The sequence below is a fragment of the Kryptolebias marmoratus genome, linkage group LG7 (genome assembly GCF_001649575.2).
Source record: "Kryptolebias marmoratus isolate JLee-2015 linkage group LG7, ASM164957v2, whole genome shotgun sequence".
Classification (NCBI taxonomy): Eukaryota; Metazoa; Chordata; class Actinopteri; order Cyprinodontiformes; family Rivulidae; genus Kryptolebias; species Kryptolebias marmoratus.
Genome location: NC_051436.1, coordinates 19588792 through 19606831, shown reverse-complemented (window position 1 = coordinate 19606831; position 18040 = coordinate 19588792). Strand labels below are relative to the sequence as shown.

The window sequence follows — 18040 nt, the reverse complement described above, 5'->3', positions numbered from 1 at the left end:
GGCCTCCCTTAGTCACTTTTACCCTTCTGAGTCCCAAGCCTTTATTTGTTGCGCATTTTAAAATTTCCCTAGCTATTTAGGATTAATAGAACCTCAAACATAAAACAAACATTGTTTTTTGAACAAATGTAAAATATTGAATTGTGTATGTAAAAGAATAAATACGTATATTAATAAAAAATAAAAATAAATAAAACTTAAAGCTAATCTTCCTGTTTAAGGATAACTGAACAGAATAAAATACTGAGGTGTGGAAAGCCAGTGTCTTCAATATTAGGACTGAGGAGTTATATGCATAATATTTTTTTATAAATATAAATTTAGGAGATGACAAGTTTTATAAGTTGAGTAGTGACTGTGCTGTTCTCAATAACTAATATCAGATGTGAATAAAAAAAAAAAAACTAAAGTTGACCTGTGTATATCAGAAGGTGATTTCCTGTATTGCTGTATTTTTCAAATAACCAAAATTACAATATCATACCCAATATCTTAGCCCCCATCTGGCCCCCCCTTTGAAATGATTTTGGAGCTGCCTCTGCTTTGACTCAGCCCACTAAAGTCTGAAGATGCAGAAACAAATCTAAGTTTGATGGTTGGCAGTATTAAGGCTTCAGCTGATTTTGAGGTGAACCGCTCAGAGCAAATAAAACAAACTCTTATTTTCCTGATAGCAGTGCTTAAAAAACAAAATATTTGTTTATTTGTGTTATGTACTAATCATAAAAATAGTCTTTATATTTACTGGACAGTGCTTTTGTTAATCGAATCGAACACACATGTCAACTGTTTTATGTCAAGATTTAAAGAGTAATAAATTTATAAGAAGACAGTTTTTACTTTAAATCAAAATTTCAGACATTACTGAGGCCTGCAAAAGGTCTGGATTGGTCTTTATATGGTTGAATTCATGCTAATTAATCTAATATGTATAGCCAACAGTGTGAAACACAAAAATAAAATAAAGAAGGGTCCTGACTGAAAGGTCTGCAGTCAAGAAAAGAGGAAGAGGAATAAGATTTCTCCCCAACAAATAATAATTAAAAAATAACATTTTAAAAGTTTTTTTTCAATTCATAAATATTTTCATTTATTTTATCATGAACTGAACCAAACAATAAAAACAAGTTTAATGATAAACCAAAATGACCAGGAAGTGGCGATGTTAGAGAGGGAAATATTTATTTTTTTACACTCAATTAGCTGCATTTCAATTAAAATCAAAACTTCAGCCTTTTTAACAAGCTGAACTGTGCTTTCATGCACAGCCATGAAATAAAAATATTCAGCTACTGAGACGTAGTTTCAAAACACTCAAAATATGTAGCTTCTGGGTACCCATCCACTGAACATATAACAAACAATATCTATCCGTATTAAATTATTGAGTCTTACAAACATTAACCATAAGGCTGACATAACAATCCAGACATTGATATATAAATGTGTATATATATATATATATAACCCATCAGTTGTAAATCACTGCTTTAGCACATGATGCATTCGCACACAAAATAAACTGATACAAATTCCTGAAGTTTTTAAAACAGACTATTCAAATCCACTAATAAAAAGTGCTGTGCCTTGCAAAAACTTAGAATTACAAGGTTGTTGAACTAAGCAGCTTATTGTTTCTGATGGGCCGCCAAACAGCCTGAATCCAATTTGGTATAAACAAATTAAAGAGACAATTAGATAATTTGTTGTTAAGTTTGCATTTAGTTAATTTATTTTAAACTTTTATATCTGACACAGAAACAAGTAAGGACTTCTGAACCTCTAAAATACTGATTAAAAGTCATAGACAAATATAGTGATAAGCTTTTTCAGGATGCATTATAAGCTTATTTCAACATTGATTTTCACAGGCACAGAGCTGTAAGTTTTCTACTTGAAGTTTTATTGTTGTTGTTGAGCTCCAAAGCATAGTAATAAAGCAGGTTTATCCAGACACTCCAATGTATAGTTTGTAATACAGGCTCATTTAGCAGGCGGGAACAGAACATTTTGTTCCTTCAACCTTCTAAGACCCATGGCACGCATTTTTAAATTTCTCTTTGCTATTTGGGCTGATTGAGACTTGATGTGAATCCAGGAATGCAAAGTAAAATGTGATGTCCACAAATGGACATCACATCACAACCCAGGAGGTTAAAACTGCCGCCGAGGATCAAACAGGTGTTCTGTCGGAAAAGCACCCCTGCTGAAAGAAATCACACAAAGCAGTTTTTGTTGTTGTTGTTGTTCGCATATTTAAAACAAGCGCTAAAGTTATATCTTAATGTGCGTTTGCATATGGTGAAACGTAAACGTAAACTTTTTCACTCATTTTTTTTCCATTAGGGCTTTTATTTAGAGGTTGGATTTATAGTATGCTACAGCCTCTACTGTTTAAGATTAGGGAAGAGATAAAACCACAAGAGTGAAAACACGTTTTCTCCAAACTACTACTTATTCACAATCATGTTTTTATGGTGGGAACATATTTTCAAATCATGACATATATACTATAAGACATTGAATGTTATGGCGGCGCTTATCCGCCTGTCACAAACCACCCAGTATGTGTCACAACGGAGAGACAACTGTGTCTTTTTATTCATTTATTTATTTTTTGAGTAATAAACACACTAAATTAAAATTCCAGTCTCTGTTTAAAGCTTTCAGATAAACAGACTATCAAAAGACAGCTGCTTTAAACTATTTCTACAAAGGCAGAGGTGACTCTATCGGTTGCACGGGGGAAAAATAAATCGGGGGCACTTTTTTCTGCACAACACCGGAAGTGCCTTAAACGTGCAGAGGCTTCTTAGTACAGCCCGAAGCAGATTTTGATAGAGGCTGATAAATGATTTAATGTAATGTCAGTCAGGTGTATGGAGGACAAACACCCTCTAGCTGTGTTTAGTCTTTCTCTGAATGAACTCGGACCATTCAGATAATAAAACTAATCGACGAGGGCACATCATGAAGACCCAGTGACGCTCTTTATTCAAGGTGAGTGTCACGGCATCGTGATGTTAGCTAGCAGCATCAGCAAACAGTGGTGGAGCAGAAACTCTGCGGAGTGTTACACACAAGTGTTGTTCAGTCCGTTTTAGGCGATTCTGTTCATTTTACTGTCGACTGTGGGATGCTGCCCGGGTTTATTCTGCCACATTAATCTTTATTAGAGCAGTAACACATCAAATGTAGCTAATTATCTGTGTTTTATTAATTAAAGCAAAGATAGGTGTTTTATTTTTGTTCATTTCTATAATCTCGCCCCAATTTTTTAGCTCTGTGTTTCTTACCTGAGCCGAGCAGGTGCATTTCATCTAAACTACCACATGTTATTTCTCTGACAAAGACAGGATCTGTAACTCAAGTTGTGTCGAAACCCAACAACTTCCTATTTACAGATAGTTCCTGACACAGTTTAGTGTTAACCTGCTACTGCAGAACATGTAGTTAGACCTATTGAACCAAGATATTATGGGATCCAATTTACCAATGTGCTGCTTCACTTTTTAACAACACTGCTGCTTAATCTTCAGGATTCACTGTGTTACTAACATGACTGCAATCATCAGATAAAATGGTTCTCTGTTTGGATTATTAAAGACCCCATGCTGTGACAGAGACTAAAATAAACAGTCTCTGTTCACTGAAAGCTGTTTATTATTAAAGCTGACAAATCTTTACTCTTTCCTCCTCCTCTGGGTTTATGCTTTAAGGCTTCTGGTCAAAATGAAACAATTCAAATTAAATGGCTGGAGCTGTGAGTGAGCTTATATTTTATTGTCAAGAACCTTGAGTAATCAGCATAGAAGTAATTGGACACTTGCCAACGGTTTCCTAGCATCCGTTAATAAACACAGCAAACACATTATTTAAAACGAGACTAAAATTTTCCATTTGGGTTCAGTGTGAGAGATCCGGCAAGCGCTTTCAAGCCGAACCTGAGAATCCTTTTAGTTTTACGTCTTCATATGATTTATGAGAGGTCTGAAGTCGACCTGCTGCTGTCACACCTCTGACGGAGCTGTAACGGGGTCAGCTGGCGGCCTGAGTGTGTGATGTAGTGAGGAGGGCAGAGGGTCGGTGCGACCAGCCAGCTGTGGGACAATGGGAGACGTCTAACACACGTTAAGTGTAGTGCATCAATGCTGCTGAGTTACACTCCGTGCCTCCTGTGGATCTGTAGTGCTGGTGCCATGTCTAAAAGCTCACATCATTAGCAGAAAGTGCCCGGCTTGATTAATCATTTACGACCGTCCCAAAGCAGCTGTTGGACCGTTTTGTGAAAAGGGCTACAAAGCGAGAATGAGTTGAGTGGCAGCAGATAAGGTGGTATCTCACTGAGCAGCAACTGTTGGAGACTGGTTGGCGACGCAAAATTGTTATAAGTGTGAGAAAAGAGGCAAATCCTCTGCTTGAGTCTCACTGAATTGTGACCAAATGATCAGCAAGCCACAGAGCCAGATTTAGAAAATCCCAGTTTATTATCATTCTCGCAGCTCGCAAAACTGTAATCTAATCTGTGCACATTATTTTGTTTCCCTCACTGTTCTTGCTTCGGCTTGACTTTTACTCACCCTGACCTCCAAGTTTATGATTTAATCTGCTGGAGTGCACATTTAAAATGAAGATAAGCAGATTTGGACCAGTTTTTGAATAATCATTATTAATCATCGGCTCGAACATTGCACAGGAGTCAAAGTATAGCCCTAGAGCTCTTAAGACGAGTTAGAGACCCCCAGAAAAAAATTTGAGAGGTGCCCCTGACGACTCTATTTTGAAGTCAAAATTGCATCCCAATTTTTTTTTTTTTTTCTTAAACATGCTCAAAATTCAAGTGACAAAGTTGTGGACATGGATAACTCGCACGAGGAAACCGAGAAGCACACCAGGCAGTTACTGACACCAAACTACCAGCAGACGAAATGCTCCACAGACATGGCTGTTTTGAAAAGGGCAGAAAAACACGAAGGACATCGTTTACCCAGGAGTTTAAGCTCCTACCATTAAACAGGATACAGACCAATCAGGACATGCACAAGCAGACTAAAGAACAGGGTGTTCCTAACTGCTAAAAGACAGCTTAACACTCACTGAATAGAAACAAAGCAGTGCTGCAGCAGGAAATGGGAATTTATCCTCAGGAATGCTTGTGTACAATAACTAAGTGCAATAATGTCTGATAAACAGACAAACCATCTGTAGAACGAGGAGCAACGGTTGTGTAAATGAAAGGGAAATGATTTGCACGCTGAGGCCTGCGCTCAAACTGCTGTGACATTCCAACATATCGAGGGTTTTTCCTCGTTAAGTACTCAGGAGATTTTATTTACAGAGCTTCAGAGGATCCACCAAAAAAAAGATGATGTATGAAACATCATCATGGTTAGAGCAGTCGTCCTCCAATGAGTGAGTCTGAGGTTCGATTCCTGGCAGCGGTCACATGTTGAAGTGTCCCGGGGCAAGACACTGAACCCCTCATTGCCTCCAATGCGTGTCCCATCAGTGATGAATGTGATCTAAAGCTCTGATTGGACTCCATGGAAAGATTCACTCAGGTTAGCTTTGCAGAGATGTAGCAGTGCTGTATGAATGTGTGGATGGGAAATGAGGGCTGTTGTAAAGTGCTTTGAGTGGTCTGGTCGGCGAGAAAAGTGCCATATAAGTACAGTCCATTTATTGCTGCAATTCTCAGAACATCCAGAGTGTAACTGAAGCTCATTAATCTAAATTTATTACAACCATGTGTGTGTTTTCATGATGATGCAGTGCGTCTGAGCTCCAGTGGAACTGGAGAGTTAGGATTTGAATGAATGATTTTTTCAGCAGAGGCAACAAAGAGATGGCTTCAACTGAGCCATCCTGTGTTCGGACACAGACAAATCCATCCAGACTGACTGAAAGACTTGCGTCACTTAGCAGGTCAATAGTTATCTGAAATGTGAAGGTGACTTGAGTTGAAATGAGCAGATATAACGATTTGGTTAGAAGCCATTCGTTTAAATACTTTTAAACCCCCTAAAATTCAGGCCCAGCATGTAAAAGGCCTTCAGGCAGCGTGCGGCTTTCACTGCATTTATGTGCATTTTATTTGAAGCCGAAACATTTCGACAGAATGTGCTGAAAGAGAGAGGCTGTACAAAATGTGTCGCAGTGCAGATGGCAGATGACAGAGGGTGTTTGTGTATTTGTGGAAGCAGAAGCAAAGCAATTACTGTCAAAATTAAAGTCCAGAAAGGAAGATGTGATTTCATGGGTTAGACAATGAATACTTGGCTTACGTTCAGTTTTGTTAAATACCTCAAATTAAAGGTTTTATTACTTCTAAGACTTTTTCTTTTCTGTGTATCTGGAGACAAATAATTTCTTGCAAATGCTGAAAAAGAGGCACAGATAGTGTGTTTGTGTTGTCAGGAGCAACTCAGGTATCCTTGACTTTTTTATCTGCAGCTTCATGTCCTCCTGGCAACATTCAGGCTAAATAAACTGTCTGAAAATTGCAGAGGTTGTCCCATTCAATAAAAAGCCATACAGAACCCTTTAATTATGATTTTAAATCTTGGGGGAGATTATTCTATTCTCCCCTCGATTTGCTAGATTTGAACTGGACTGAAGACGAGTGATGCATGTTGCCCAACTTTGTGTACATTCAAGACCCGTCTCTTCCCAACATTACATGTTTGACTTGTAGACTTTTGAGTCACATTAAATAAATGGACCACATGTACATTTGTTGTGTACTTTTCGTAGCTGAACGAGGGAGTGAATGGAGAGTTTCTGATAACCAACCTTGACTGGCTCATTGTTCCTACACCTCTGGTCACACTTTTCACTTTTGTGTATTTGCCTCCTTTCTATGACCTATTGAGAGACATGGCTGTAAGAAAGTAACTTCACAGCATCACCTCTTTACATATCTGATACTTTAGCACATGTAGTTTGATCTCCAGCTAGGCCAGCTTACAACAGATTTATTTTTGCACATGTTCATATATCTGTGTGACATGAATGCAGCAGCTTTGAAATGTCACATATACCTCACATACAGGTTGCATCAACATTCCAGTCTCATGCTACACTACGTAAATGGTCCCAGTTGTGTACAGTTTGTCCACAGAGGCTGGTGTTGTAGACCTACCTCTGCTCGTTTTTTGATGTCGATTCTTTTTGCAGACATGTTGTTGGTACAACACACAGGTGTTGCTTGTTGTGACGGTCTGTACGGAACGAGTGCTTTGATACTGAGCAAACTACAAAATAACAAGGCATGACTAAACGAGGTATTATTCTGCCAGCAGCGTCAAGATAACAGCAGGACTCGCACAACTTTCTTGATGCTCTTCATGCTCTTTATTTGTTCACGATTTATGTAGTAGGTGTTTATACTTACACCAGCATATGTGGCAAAAAAGGAAAAGCTGCCACATTGACTTTAGGCTGAACCTACATTGCATATATTCTTTAAAAAAGGAGATTTTCAGCGTCATCTGCACCTCCTCTCTATATTTGCTGAAGAAAAGCATAAGAAAATTACAAAAGAAACTTTTTGCGTGGGCAGGAGACGGGGAGTTTTTGAGACACGATGACTGAGCATGCCAGCTGTCACTTTGTGTCCTGGAAACCAAACCAACAATGGAGTCGTTTTTTTACCGGTTTTCTACGTCCTGTTTCTGTCACCGTTAAGCTTTGATCCTGTGCTGTAATGGTTGATAACTGAGAGGAAAATGTAAATGGTAAGCTCTTATCAATTTGAGAAAATAAAAAACCAAGCCAAGAAGGTTTTTTTTTTTTTTTTTCCTGTATTCTATGATGTCATTAATGTTGACATTTTTACCACTTTGTGGCACAGATTGGGCGTTTAAGCTTTTCTTGAATTGTGGGAACAATTTCTTTCTTTTTGTTATAAACACAGAAAATAAAGTCTGCCAGGGCCTCAGTGTTTAACACTAAACAACTACGTTCACATTTTACAGTTTGTATTCATGACTATCCACAGCCAGGATTGCTGTAACATCACAGCAGTTAGAGATCAAGCATCGATACGTCCAGCAGGAAACCTTTAAATAAACAGATTATCTGTAGACTGGAATTTTCATCTCTCACCAAGATATTAGAAATGTATTTGGGGGAAAGTGGCTGCAGACTTTGTTTGTCTAAACTTTTCTTCATGGGATCTTTGTAACGTTGAACAAAATCAACCTTTATAAGACGGATGTGATAATCTTATCTACGGTATGTGGCTTGTCTTGCTTATCTTCACATACATCAACTTGAATAGTTTGTGTGTGTGTGTGTGTGTGTGTGTGTGTGTGTGTGTGTGTGTGTGTGTGTGTGCTTTGGGAGTCTCTCTGATTGGCCACGACTTGAAAACCAGCATGTTTTCTGCTCAAAACACAGATTAGTCAGGATTTGTGCTGGTTTAGTGGTGCTTTTTAAGAAAAGGCCTAAATATGTGTGAAGTAGCTTCCATTTCACACTCCTGTTGATCCAGGGGACATTTGAGACTCTCTGACCTGAAACGGTCACAATAATATGTCTTCTTTGTCGTCACGAGCAGTGTCACCTACACAAAGCAAACAAAAGCGGCCCCTCGGCGAGGACAACGTGGAAAATTAATCCTCCAACAGGTCCTGGTCTACCGGTTGTCCTCCCATTAGGTTCAGGAGAACAACGTTTTTATTTGAGGACTTTTAAAGCCGCAGGCAGTTCCTACTAATGGAAGCGAGTTTCCGCTTCTTACCTCTTTAATAAATTTATACGACCTTTTGTGTCTGCATCCTGTCCCCCTGTGTATGATTACCTGGCTCTTTGTAATTAGTTCAGCTCTGCTGGTTTAAACACGCTGTTAGTTCTGACTGCACTGAGCTCACGGCCTGGCTTTAAAAGCCGACTGCTGAGAACAAAGATCAGAAGGCTCTCCTGTACGTTCCTCACTGAATTAGGATAGTCAGAGGTGTGTGAACCGAGGGTGTTAACCCTGTGCTTATGTGTGTTTTACCTGTTCTGGGAATGACGCAGATGCTCGTTTAATTTTCTGTGACTCACATGTTTTTGATGGAAAACGGATTACCAGCTGGCTAATTTAATTTAATTTATTTTTTCCAAAACAGGAAGTGTAGGCGACAAACGGCAGTAAAAACAGATGAGTCTAAGGGGAAAAACACTGTTTAGTCTGGTGACATCCTCCACAAACAGCTGCATTAGTTGTGTTTTTAAGAGGAACTATAGTTCAGCCTGTTGAATGTGAGTCTGGTTCCATAGGCAGCAGAGCAGCTACATCAGATCTGCAGCTCTTCCCAGTGCATGGGTTTTAAAAACTTTCAGTCCCCTTTTCTCCACCCTCAGGCTGCTGGCTCCAGTGTCCGGACCAAAATAGAAAAAAATCGTTGAGTCTTTACTCAGTAAGTGGTTTAACAGAACACACATACTCCTACCATTCCTGTCATTGTACACATGAAACAACAAGCTCCTGGGTAGTTTAGTTCTGTGGTGTTTAAGTTCAGATAACACTGTAAAAGTTTAGTTTTTCATTCTGACACGTCTCTGTAGGCAGTTTTATATCCAGCTTTTTCACAGCCTCTTGAAAGAACGCAACCCTGAGTTACTCTGTTGAAACAACTTGGTAGAAGACTGCACTTGATGTTTTGTTTTTCTGTTTTTTCCTGACGTGTTGACCTCGCAGTTTCTGCAGAATCGGAACCAAGATGAAGGGGCGAACAGATGACGTTCGAGACCGGTGAGTGAAACTCTGAGCTTTCACTTCTCACTTTTTGCTCTCGGCCACAAAACCGACAATATATTTTGTTCTCAGCTGCAGTCTGTTTTGCTGCTGATGAATAATTTGACATTTCAAAATATTTTGGTTTCTTCAGAACTCAGAATTCCACTATTTTATCGCCTATCACTGAAGGCAAAAGGACAATAATGTTTTTTGTCTGTGTGTACGTGTGTGTTCATTGCTCTATTACGTCATGTTAGCAAAATATCTTGAACCACTGGATGGATTTTATCAAAACTATATCAGAATATACGTGCAACTGGTTAACATTAAGAGTCAACTCTATGAAAGTTGCTCGCCACAGCTAAGAAACCTTTGAAAGCAACAACAGCTGTAACTCATTCAGATTTACAAATATAAAGCTAGAATTTGGTGTGGTACTAGATAAGTCATTCACAACACACACTCAGAGCTAACACATTTTGTACGCTCACGCACAAGATTCTGCACAACATCAGCCACAAGTTTTGACCGACTGTAACTCTGCCTCTTCTCATCATGAGTTGATCTTGGTCTGACACGCTGGCATGAAATGCGGTCGGCGATGTGCTTTCCTTTGAGAAGTGCTAGGTCTTTTTTTTTTTTTTACTTCCTGTTTTTACATCTCCCTTGACTCTTGTTGTATTTTCCATCTACAGCGGCTGTTTGGTGGGAATCATTTTCTTTATTTTGGGCCTGGGAACACTGCTGCCATGGAATTTCTACATGACTGCTTCACTGGTAAAAAATAAATAAATAAATTTTAAAAAATGCAAAAGAAAAATATAGTTACAAATAGGAACTGAAATTGCTTATTCCCACAAAGCCACCAGATTTGATACCACGTGTTCACAAGCTGCGCTTCAACATTTTCCACGTTCAGGTTCTCCACATCTCAAGAGCCGTACAGCCACTTATCTTTACCGACTGACGCTCAAGTCAGCTGTTTTCAGCTGCCAAATGAAAGAGAACACAGCCTGAAAATGTTTACCTCAAGCCCTTTAACGCAGCACAGTTTAAATTATGTGATAACATCTAATTCGAATTATCCAGCCAAGTGTAGGATTTTCTATTAGTTACGGGGGAGATGAAAAAAAGCACGTAGAATGAAGTGAGACAAAAAGTATGATTAAACCAAAAGATTAATTTACGGGGGTCTGATCAAACCAAAGCAATGACTTGTTTGAACGTGCCGTGCAGGCAGTGATAACGGATGGTGATGATGTGGGTTTAATGTTGGAGTCAGATGCTGCTAATGTGCTACCCAAAGTGAATTTGTGTGAAGCAAAAGATGAAAGATGATGGATTTCTTTGGAACAGCGCTCCTCAGTGTGTCTGCATTGGCATCAGTTAGGCTACAAGCTACAATCATGAATATGACTGGATTGGAAACATAATGCGTCATTAATCTTTGACAAAGAGGGTCACCTTAAAAATTAGAAACGCGTGAATACATCTCTAGACTTTCAGTACGTCACCTTCTAAAGAACTGCTTATAACACCTCCCAGTCTATGTTGTGCATTTCTAAATATAAACAAAAAAACAGCATTTACAGCTAGATTGAATGTTTTGCCATCCATCCAGCAAACTAAACTCTGCAATTTTTAGTCTACTTGTCTGGTTAAATGTTTGGGACTAATAAAAAACAAAAATACAGTTCCTTTGCAGAGTCAGATTAGTTCACCATAACACTGTGACGTCAACATTTATAACAAACTGTAGACTGAAACACAAATCACTACAAACGGTCTTTATAAGCAAACAGTCACAGCTTCCTGAAGCATTCTGCTCAAACTGGAGTAAATGTCAAACAGGGAGAAAGTGTTGGACTTTTATGTTTCTACGGGCTGAAATGATACACGACCTCTGCACATAAAATTCACCATCAACAAAGCAGGACTCCACAGCTGGAGTTTGTGTTGTGAGTCTTTGGTTTAATTGTTGAAGTGGAGTTTGAAGGAGTTCTAGGAGCCAAGAGTCAAGTAGGCAGATCAGTCTAGTTTGTGCTGCACACGTTCAAAGAATAGCACATCATAACACACACTGGTGACACTTAAGTGGCTTCATTTTTAGCAGCGTGAATGCAGTTTTATTTAGCGAGGCCACCTGTCCGCTCACAGCCTGATCATCCTCTACGTGTTCCTAATCCGTTAAAGAAACGATGCACGGTAGCGCTGTAGCTAACTGGGTCAGGCAGTGATCGAGCGAATTCATTCATTCATTTCTCAACTCGGATGAAAAAAAACATTTTATAATAGACGTCAGCAAAGAGCCGAGTGGGACCCGGCCCTTTGGACTGCTTTGATCATGTTTTATCCACAAAGGAATAATCTGAAACTTTACAGCCAATCAGAGCGATTCCTCAGCTTCAGTTCCAGGAAATAAAACTCAGGACTTTTTACTGCTGCCGATTTAAGAACTGGATTCATTTAGATCCATTCTGATGATTGGTTTCTGACAATAAATTGGTAACCAGTAGACCGGCTTTAAAAACTCAAATTGTGTTGGATTTATCTTTTAAAAGATTTATCTTATGGGATCAAAATATGTTGTGTTTGACGAGGTTAGAAAAATCAGGTGGCCTTGCTGTATTAATGGTGGTGGTGCTCAGCCAATTAACAAATGTTTATGTATGGACTAATCGCCTCCCCTTTTGTTACTCAAGAGTCCTTATTGAGCCAAGAAAGCCCCTACTGTGAAGCCTGAACTTAAAAAAAAACTGGTAATTGCAGTTATAAGGACTAAAGTGGTTCCCTGTGGTCCAAAAGCACCTTATATAGAAATAGGTTGAGGTCTTAGAGCAAAAGATTGGAAGCACTGATGTAGCACATCATGTATCTCTGATTACTCACTCAATAGAAATCTTGATTACTGAAGTGTCTGATAGCAGCTACCTCAATGTAAAATTGTGTAGTTTATTATGTACTGTGGCAGTAAGTGTACTAGTTTAACTGTGGAAAAAACTTAACTTCCTTCTGCTTTTGTAGTACTTCCAGTATCGCCTCAATAACTCCAATACGGAGTTGTTCAACAGTACAGGAAATGGCACAGGGCCGGTCCGCAAAGAGTACTACTTCAACAACTGGATGACCTTACTGTCACAGCTGCCCCTGCTGCTCTTCACCCTGCTCAACTCCTTCCTTTATCAGAGGTCAGTGACCATACCAGGAGCTGGTTCTGATTCTGAGCTGATGGGTTCAGTTATTGGACTTTAGCTGCATGGTGAAGATGGTAAATGTTTGAATCATAAATGTGGCTGTTGATGGGTTGTGTTTCAGGATATCAGAGGCTGTACGTATCGCCGGCAGCCTCATCTTTATCCTGCTGCTCTTCGTCATCACAGCAGTGCTGGTTAAAGTACCCATGGATTGTGACACCTTCTTCTCTGTCAGCATGGCTATTATCTGGTTCATCAACTGTGAGTCCCTTTGACTCTGTGTGCGACAGAAATGAAGCCTCTGTTCTCCAGTTAAATCGAGTCCTCCTCCTCGCAGCGTTCGGCGCCGTGCTGCAGGGCAGCTCGTTTGGTCTGGTGGGTCTGCTGCCTCAGAAGTACAGCTCCATCTTCATGAGCGGCCAGGGGCTGGCGGGGACCTTCGCCGCCATCGCCATGTTGATCTCCACAGCCAGTGAGCCTCACGCACGCACACAAAACGCAGCCACGTGTTACTTCTTAGTTTCCAAGGAGCGGAGGACACAAAGTGAATGTAGAGCTTGTTAATTCAAGCTAGTCTCAGTCCAGTTGTTTCTCATCCTGACTCCTGCTGAGCTCTCTGCCTTCTCTCTGTGTTTGTGATGCAGGTGAAGTGGACTTTGAGTCTGCAGCGTTGGGCTACTTCATCACACCATGTGTGGGCACTCTGGTCACACTCTTCAGCTACCTGCTGCTGCGTCGCCTGGTCAGTCAGGCCCTGCTCTGCAGGACTGTGTTACACACACATCATTCAGCCTCAGCTCAGCTACAGGACCTTACTCTTAGTTAAAGCCATAGTTCAAATCTTTTGAAGTGGGCTTCTATAGAAATGTTATGAACAATTAATATGCTGTAGAATAGGGGTGAGGGTTAAAATCCATTTTTAGATGCATCGCATCAACAAATATTGAAAATCTATTTTGTTAATATTAATCCGTGCTTCCACCTTAAGTTACCGTAGCTTTGTGTAAACAGTAAGGCTGTGTATTTTTACATGCTTTTCATTTTATCTTCGCTGAACCCTGAAAACTATCTCTGTAAGTAACAGTTGAAGTTATCACAACACAACTGTCTTTAGTAATGACTTGAAAACATTTGATTTGTGTATTATTCAGTGGTAAACATGATGCTAATCACATTAGCTTTTCTATGTAGTTTTCAATCCTATGTTAGCATCTATGCTAGTTGTTGGTTAGCAGCCTGTGATTGATAGGGATCTTTGACATATGTTATTGTGGACTCTATATTAGGCATGAAAATACATAAATCAGTGTTTATTTCTGTAAAATAGGCTACAATCTTTTAAGTTTCAGGATAACTGAAATGCATCAGTCTTCTGAATTGTAATGAAATGTGAAGTGCCCTAAAAACTCCCATCCCTAACTGAACAACCTCAGTTTGGAGACATTTTAAAAGTTTAATTTTGAGGATTAATGAGCTAACAGCCAGTCCAAACAGAGCCAAGACTTAAGTAGATCACTGCTGTCTTAAAACATCCCAGATCGCAAAGGTTTTAAATTGGTATTTGCACACAACCGTCTGTCCTGTTTTTCCTCTTCTGCTTTGGGTTTGAGCCATTTTAGATGGTTTGTACTGCAGCGTGGTCAAATCTGGACAAGCATGTTTCTGTCCTAACTCCTGATCACTGACACAGACACACAGAAGCAGTCTAATTAATATTTCATTCAGAAAGCTTTGGATCAGTTAATGTAAAATATCAAGAGTTTTTAAACTGGTTTCTGCTTTAAATGGCAGCACTGTGAAAATGTGTCAACGTGTCTTGTTTCTTGTGGTGTTTCCTTGTAGGAGTTTGCTCAGTTTTACTTGAACCGAAGCAGCAAGTATGAGGAAGGAACCACAGACAAGCTCCTGAACGGTGAGTGTTCAGAGAGGACTGCAATAAACGTCTTTTCTTCCTCTGGGAGATAAAAAGCGTCAAACATTTATCGGACAGGAGTCTGTTTGCTTTTTCCTCCGTTCTTTGCCTCACTGTCTGAATCAAATCAATTCAGTGAAACATTATCCCATTAAATCTGTTGACTCTCCATTTATCCAATTACACACTCAGACAAAGATTGAGTCTGTTAGGTTACACACACACACACACACACACACAGTTTCCATTACCCTGGGAAACCCTGAGGTCCATCCACTTACTCAAATCAAATAACCAGATGTGTTTTTTGAAACTTGTCCTTTGAGTAGAAGTTAAAGTTTCGGATCTTTCTGTTTGCAGATGGCAGCGTTGTGGAAATCGGCAAGCTGAACGGTCACGCTAGCCAATCAGCGACGGACCGTGAAGCCAAACTCAGCGATGAAGCTGATAAGATGAACCCGAGCCCCGAAGGGACCAAGCAGGTGAAGAGGGGACAAAACAAGGCTTCAGTCTTGGAGGTCTTTAAAAAGGTAATTCTGCCTCTTCTATATAAGATCAGGGGGGGATTCCAGGAAGCAGGCTTAGTGAAAACTCTGAGTTTATATTTCACATTAATTTGGTCTTTTTTTAGTCCTTACAAGCCTACATATGCTGCAGTTTTTCCTAGCTTCACTGGCGTTTTATTATTAGATCTTTTTGGGTTCACTTTCCTGATTCTGGGGTCTGGGAATTTCCTTCTCTGTTTTTAATGGCCTTAGAGAGACTAATATAATTCTGATGGCGATAACAGAAAAATCTTGTGAGAGATTAATTGGTGTTATGTTAAAAATTCTACACATATAAAACATCTGTCCAGAGGCAGGTAGAAATGTAAAAGTTTTCCTTACAAGCTCATAAATCCAAACATTATTTAAAGAATAAACTGTTAAAATCACTTTATGGTTTTATAAATCTCATTTTACAGACACATCTTTCACGTTTTTCCAGATTGTCATTTTGACTAATAAGCTTTTTTGAGAGAGAAAATAGCCCATTTAATTTCTTTAAAGGGGACCTATTATGCAAAATTCCCTTTTTGCATGTTTTTGTCCTTCCATTTAGGTATCTACTGCTTCTAGAAACAGTTCAAGCACAAAAAAACCACCCAGCTGTTTTTTGACAATAAGTAAATGATTTCTGTTGTCTCCAAAAGACCGGTTTCAAAAACCTCGGGATTTTTACATCACAGTACCCGTTCCCTAGCACCCCAAGTGGAGCTCCACCCACTTTATTACAGGAAGACCATCAGGTTTGTTCTGCTGGTTTTACTGCTGAACAATGTCTGCTGGAAAAGGAAAATGTTCTGTTGTCGGCTGCAATATAGAACATGAGTCCATGCATGTTCTCCCAGTCACAGAGAACAAAGCTGCATGGCTTCATTTTATTTTTGATGGTAATGTCCCGGCCATATTGCCAAAGAAGGTTGTAGTTTGAACAGCTCAGCTGTCCCAGAAACACGTCTCTGTTAAAGTCACGGCAGGTTTGTCTAAACTAACATTAGAACCATGTTCATAAAAAAAATAAAATAAGACTGATCTTTACCAGGCGGCCATCCGGACACTTTGGGTTTGGACCGCTGATTGCCGCTGTCCGACTCGACAAATATCAGTTGATAACTGCTAAGTGCTCCTATCCCAAAGTCAGAATCCTCAGCGTTTGAGTTAATAATGATATAAATGTGGGTCAGATCCGCAGTGTTTAATCCTTCAGTGAGTTTTTATGTTTTGAGACGGGACACTGAGTTGGGTGCGTGGCCAACAGCAGCTTATTTGCATAGTCGTGACGTAGCCCTAAAACCGCTCATTCTGAAATGAGCTCAAAACAGGCAGAACTGATCAGGTTTCAATATCTGAGAATGATTTTGTGTATTAAATGTAACGAACATGTTTTTTATAGCCAACAGACCTATCCTGCCTTGTTTAAGGAAGCATAATAGGTCCCCTTTAATCATTTAACTCGTAATATAAATGCTAAAAAGTCAAATCATTATTGAAAACGGTCATCATGAATGAAAGCTCTGAGTTAGATTAAAGATCCTAACTGAGCTTTGACGTCATCATGTCTTCCATTCAGCTGTGCTGCGGCCTTGGTGTACTTGGTAATCAGAATTGGCCACACTGTTTTCTTTCTGCGTTGCCATGGTGAACTGAGGTACGGCTTTGTATTGCACACGAGCACGCTCTTATCTCAGCCTCAATGTTATCAGCCTTTCTTGACCTGAACTGAGTTTCCCCTCTCAGAGTCAGTAAAATCAGAGTTTATGAATGGACCCCCCCCCCAGATGTTTTGTGATGTGCCTTTATGAAACACATAAAGGATTAAAACATGTTGTGTTTTGTTTGATTCTCAGATTTGGGTGATGGCTTTCTGTGTGACCTTCGTGTTCACGGTCACTCTGTCCGTGTTCCCCGCCGTCACTGTAGATGTCAAAACGTCGTACCCAGGAAGATGGGGTACGGCTGAACTTCGCCTTACTGATTCTGGACGTGCTCGCTGCGACTTCCTAACCCGTACTGATGCTCCTCTTCCTCCTTTCTTCAGAGCGCTTCTTTATCTCGGTGTGCTGCTTCTTGATTTTCAACATCAGCGACTGGTTTGGCCGGACCATCACCACGTGCATACGCTGGGTAAGCCACCTTTTGAAATATTTGCATTTTTTAGTCTAAAATAGATCAGCCTTTCTGAAAGAAAAATAGAATTTTTATTACAAAGATTTAAAGAGCAAAAACCTCGTCTTTTGTTGAATATCATATAATCGTCGTTTCTGGTTCTTTTTATAACAAATAATAAGTTCATGCCGTCGGATGGAGATTAGTCAACCTAATAACTGTAAAAAAATTGAATTTTGTAGACCATTCCGACGGCTTTCCGAAAACATAATAGAGCCAATTGTCTCGGACACGCAAACGAGGCTCATTTGTGTATGACGTCAGCAAAGGGAGTCCCAAGCGCACCGCCATGACTGTCTCACTGGCAAAATGGATACCGGTAGTATATGTAGTAGCTCGAGCTCGTCGGATTTCAGCGAATTTGATTTCGAATCTGAGGATGAGGCCTGTCCGAATCAGGATTAGACGATGAAGAATTCGGGGAGGGCAGATTTGAATGCGATATTGATGGAATAATCCAGCCATATATGGACGAACCAGAGGTCCAACCACCACCGGACGA

At 39.8% G+C, this 18040-nt stretch overlaps 1 protein-coding gene across 2 annotated transcripts in view; it reads left to right on the top strand.

Moving 5' to 3' along the window:
* The first annotated feature begins 2776 nt into the window (after positions 1-2776).
* LOC108239402 (equilibrative nucleoside transporter 2) overlaps positions 2777-18040 on the top strand; it is a 24573-nt gene continuing 9309 nt past the window's right edge. Inside the window, exons 1-11 of one of the 2 annotated variants that reach the window (XM_017422094.3) lie at positions 2777-3000; positions 9686-9739; positions 10420-10501; positions 12749-12912; positions 13040-13179; positions 13256-13390; positions 13563-13660; positions 14761-14830; positions 15191-15360; positions 17220-17322; positions 17411-17496. In XM_017422094.3, the coding sequence (XP_017277583.1) occupies positions 9708-9739; positions 10420-10501; positions 12749-12912; positions 13040-13179; positions 13256-13390; positions 13563-13660; positions 14761-14830; positions 15191-15360; positions 17220-17322; positions 17411-17496 (1080 nt within the window). In that variant the 5' untranslated portion in view covers positions 2777-3000; positions 9686-9707. The remainder of the gene's footprint in view (positions 3001-9685; positions 9740-10419; positions 10502-12748; positions 12913-13039; positions 13180-13255; positions 13391-13562; positions 13661-14760; positions 14831-15190; positions 15361-17219; positions 17323-17410; positions 17497-18040) is intronic. The other variant, XM_017422093.3, reaches the window with a different exon arrangement.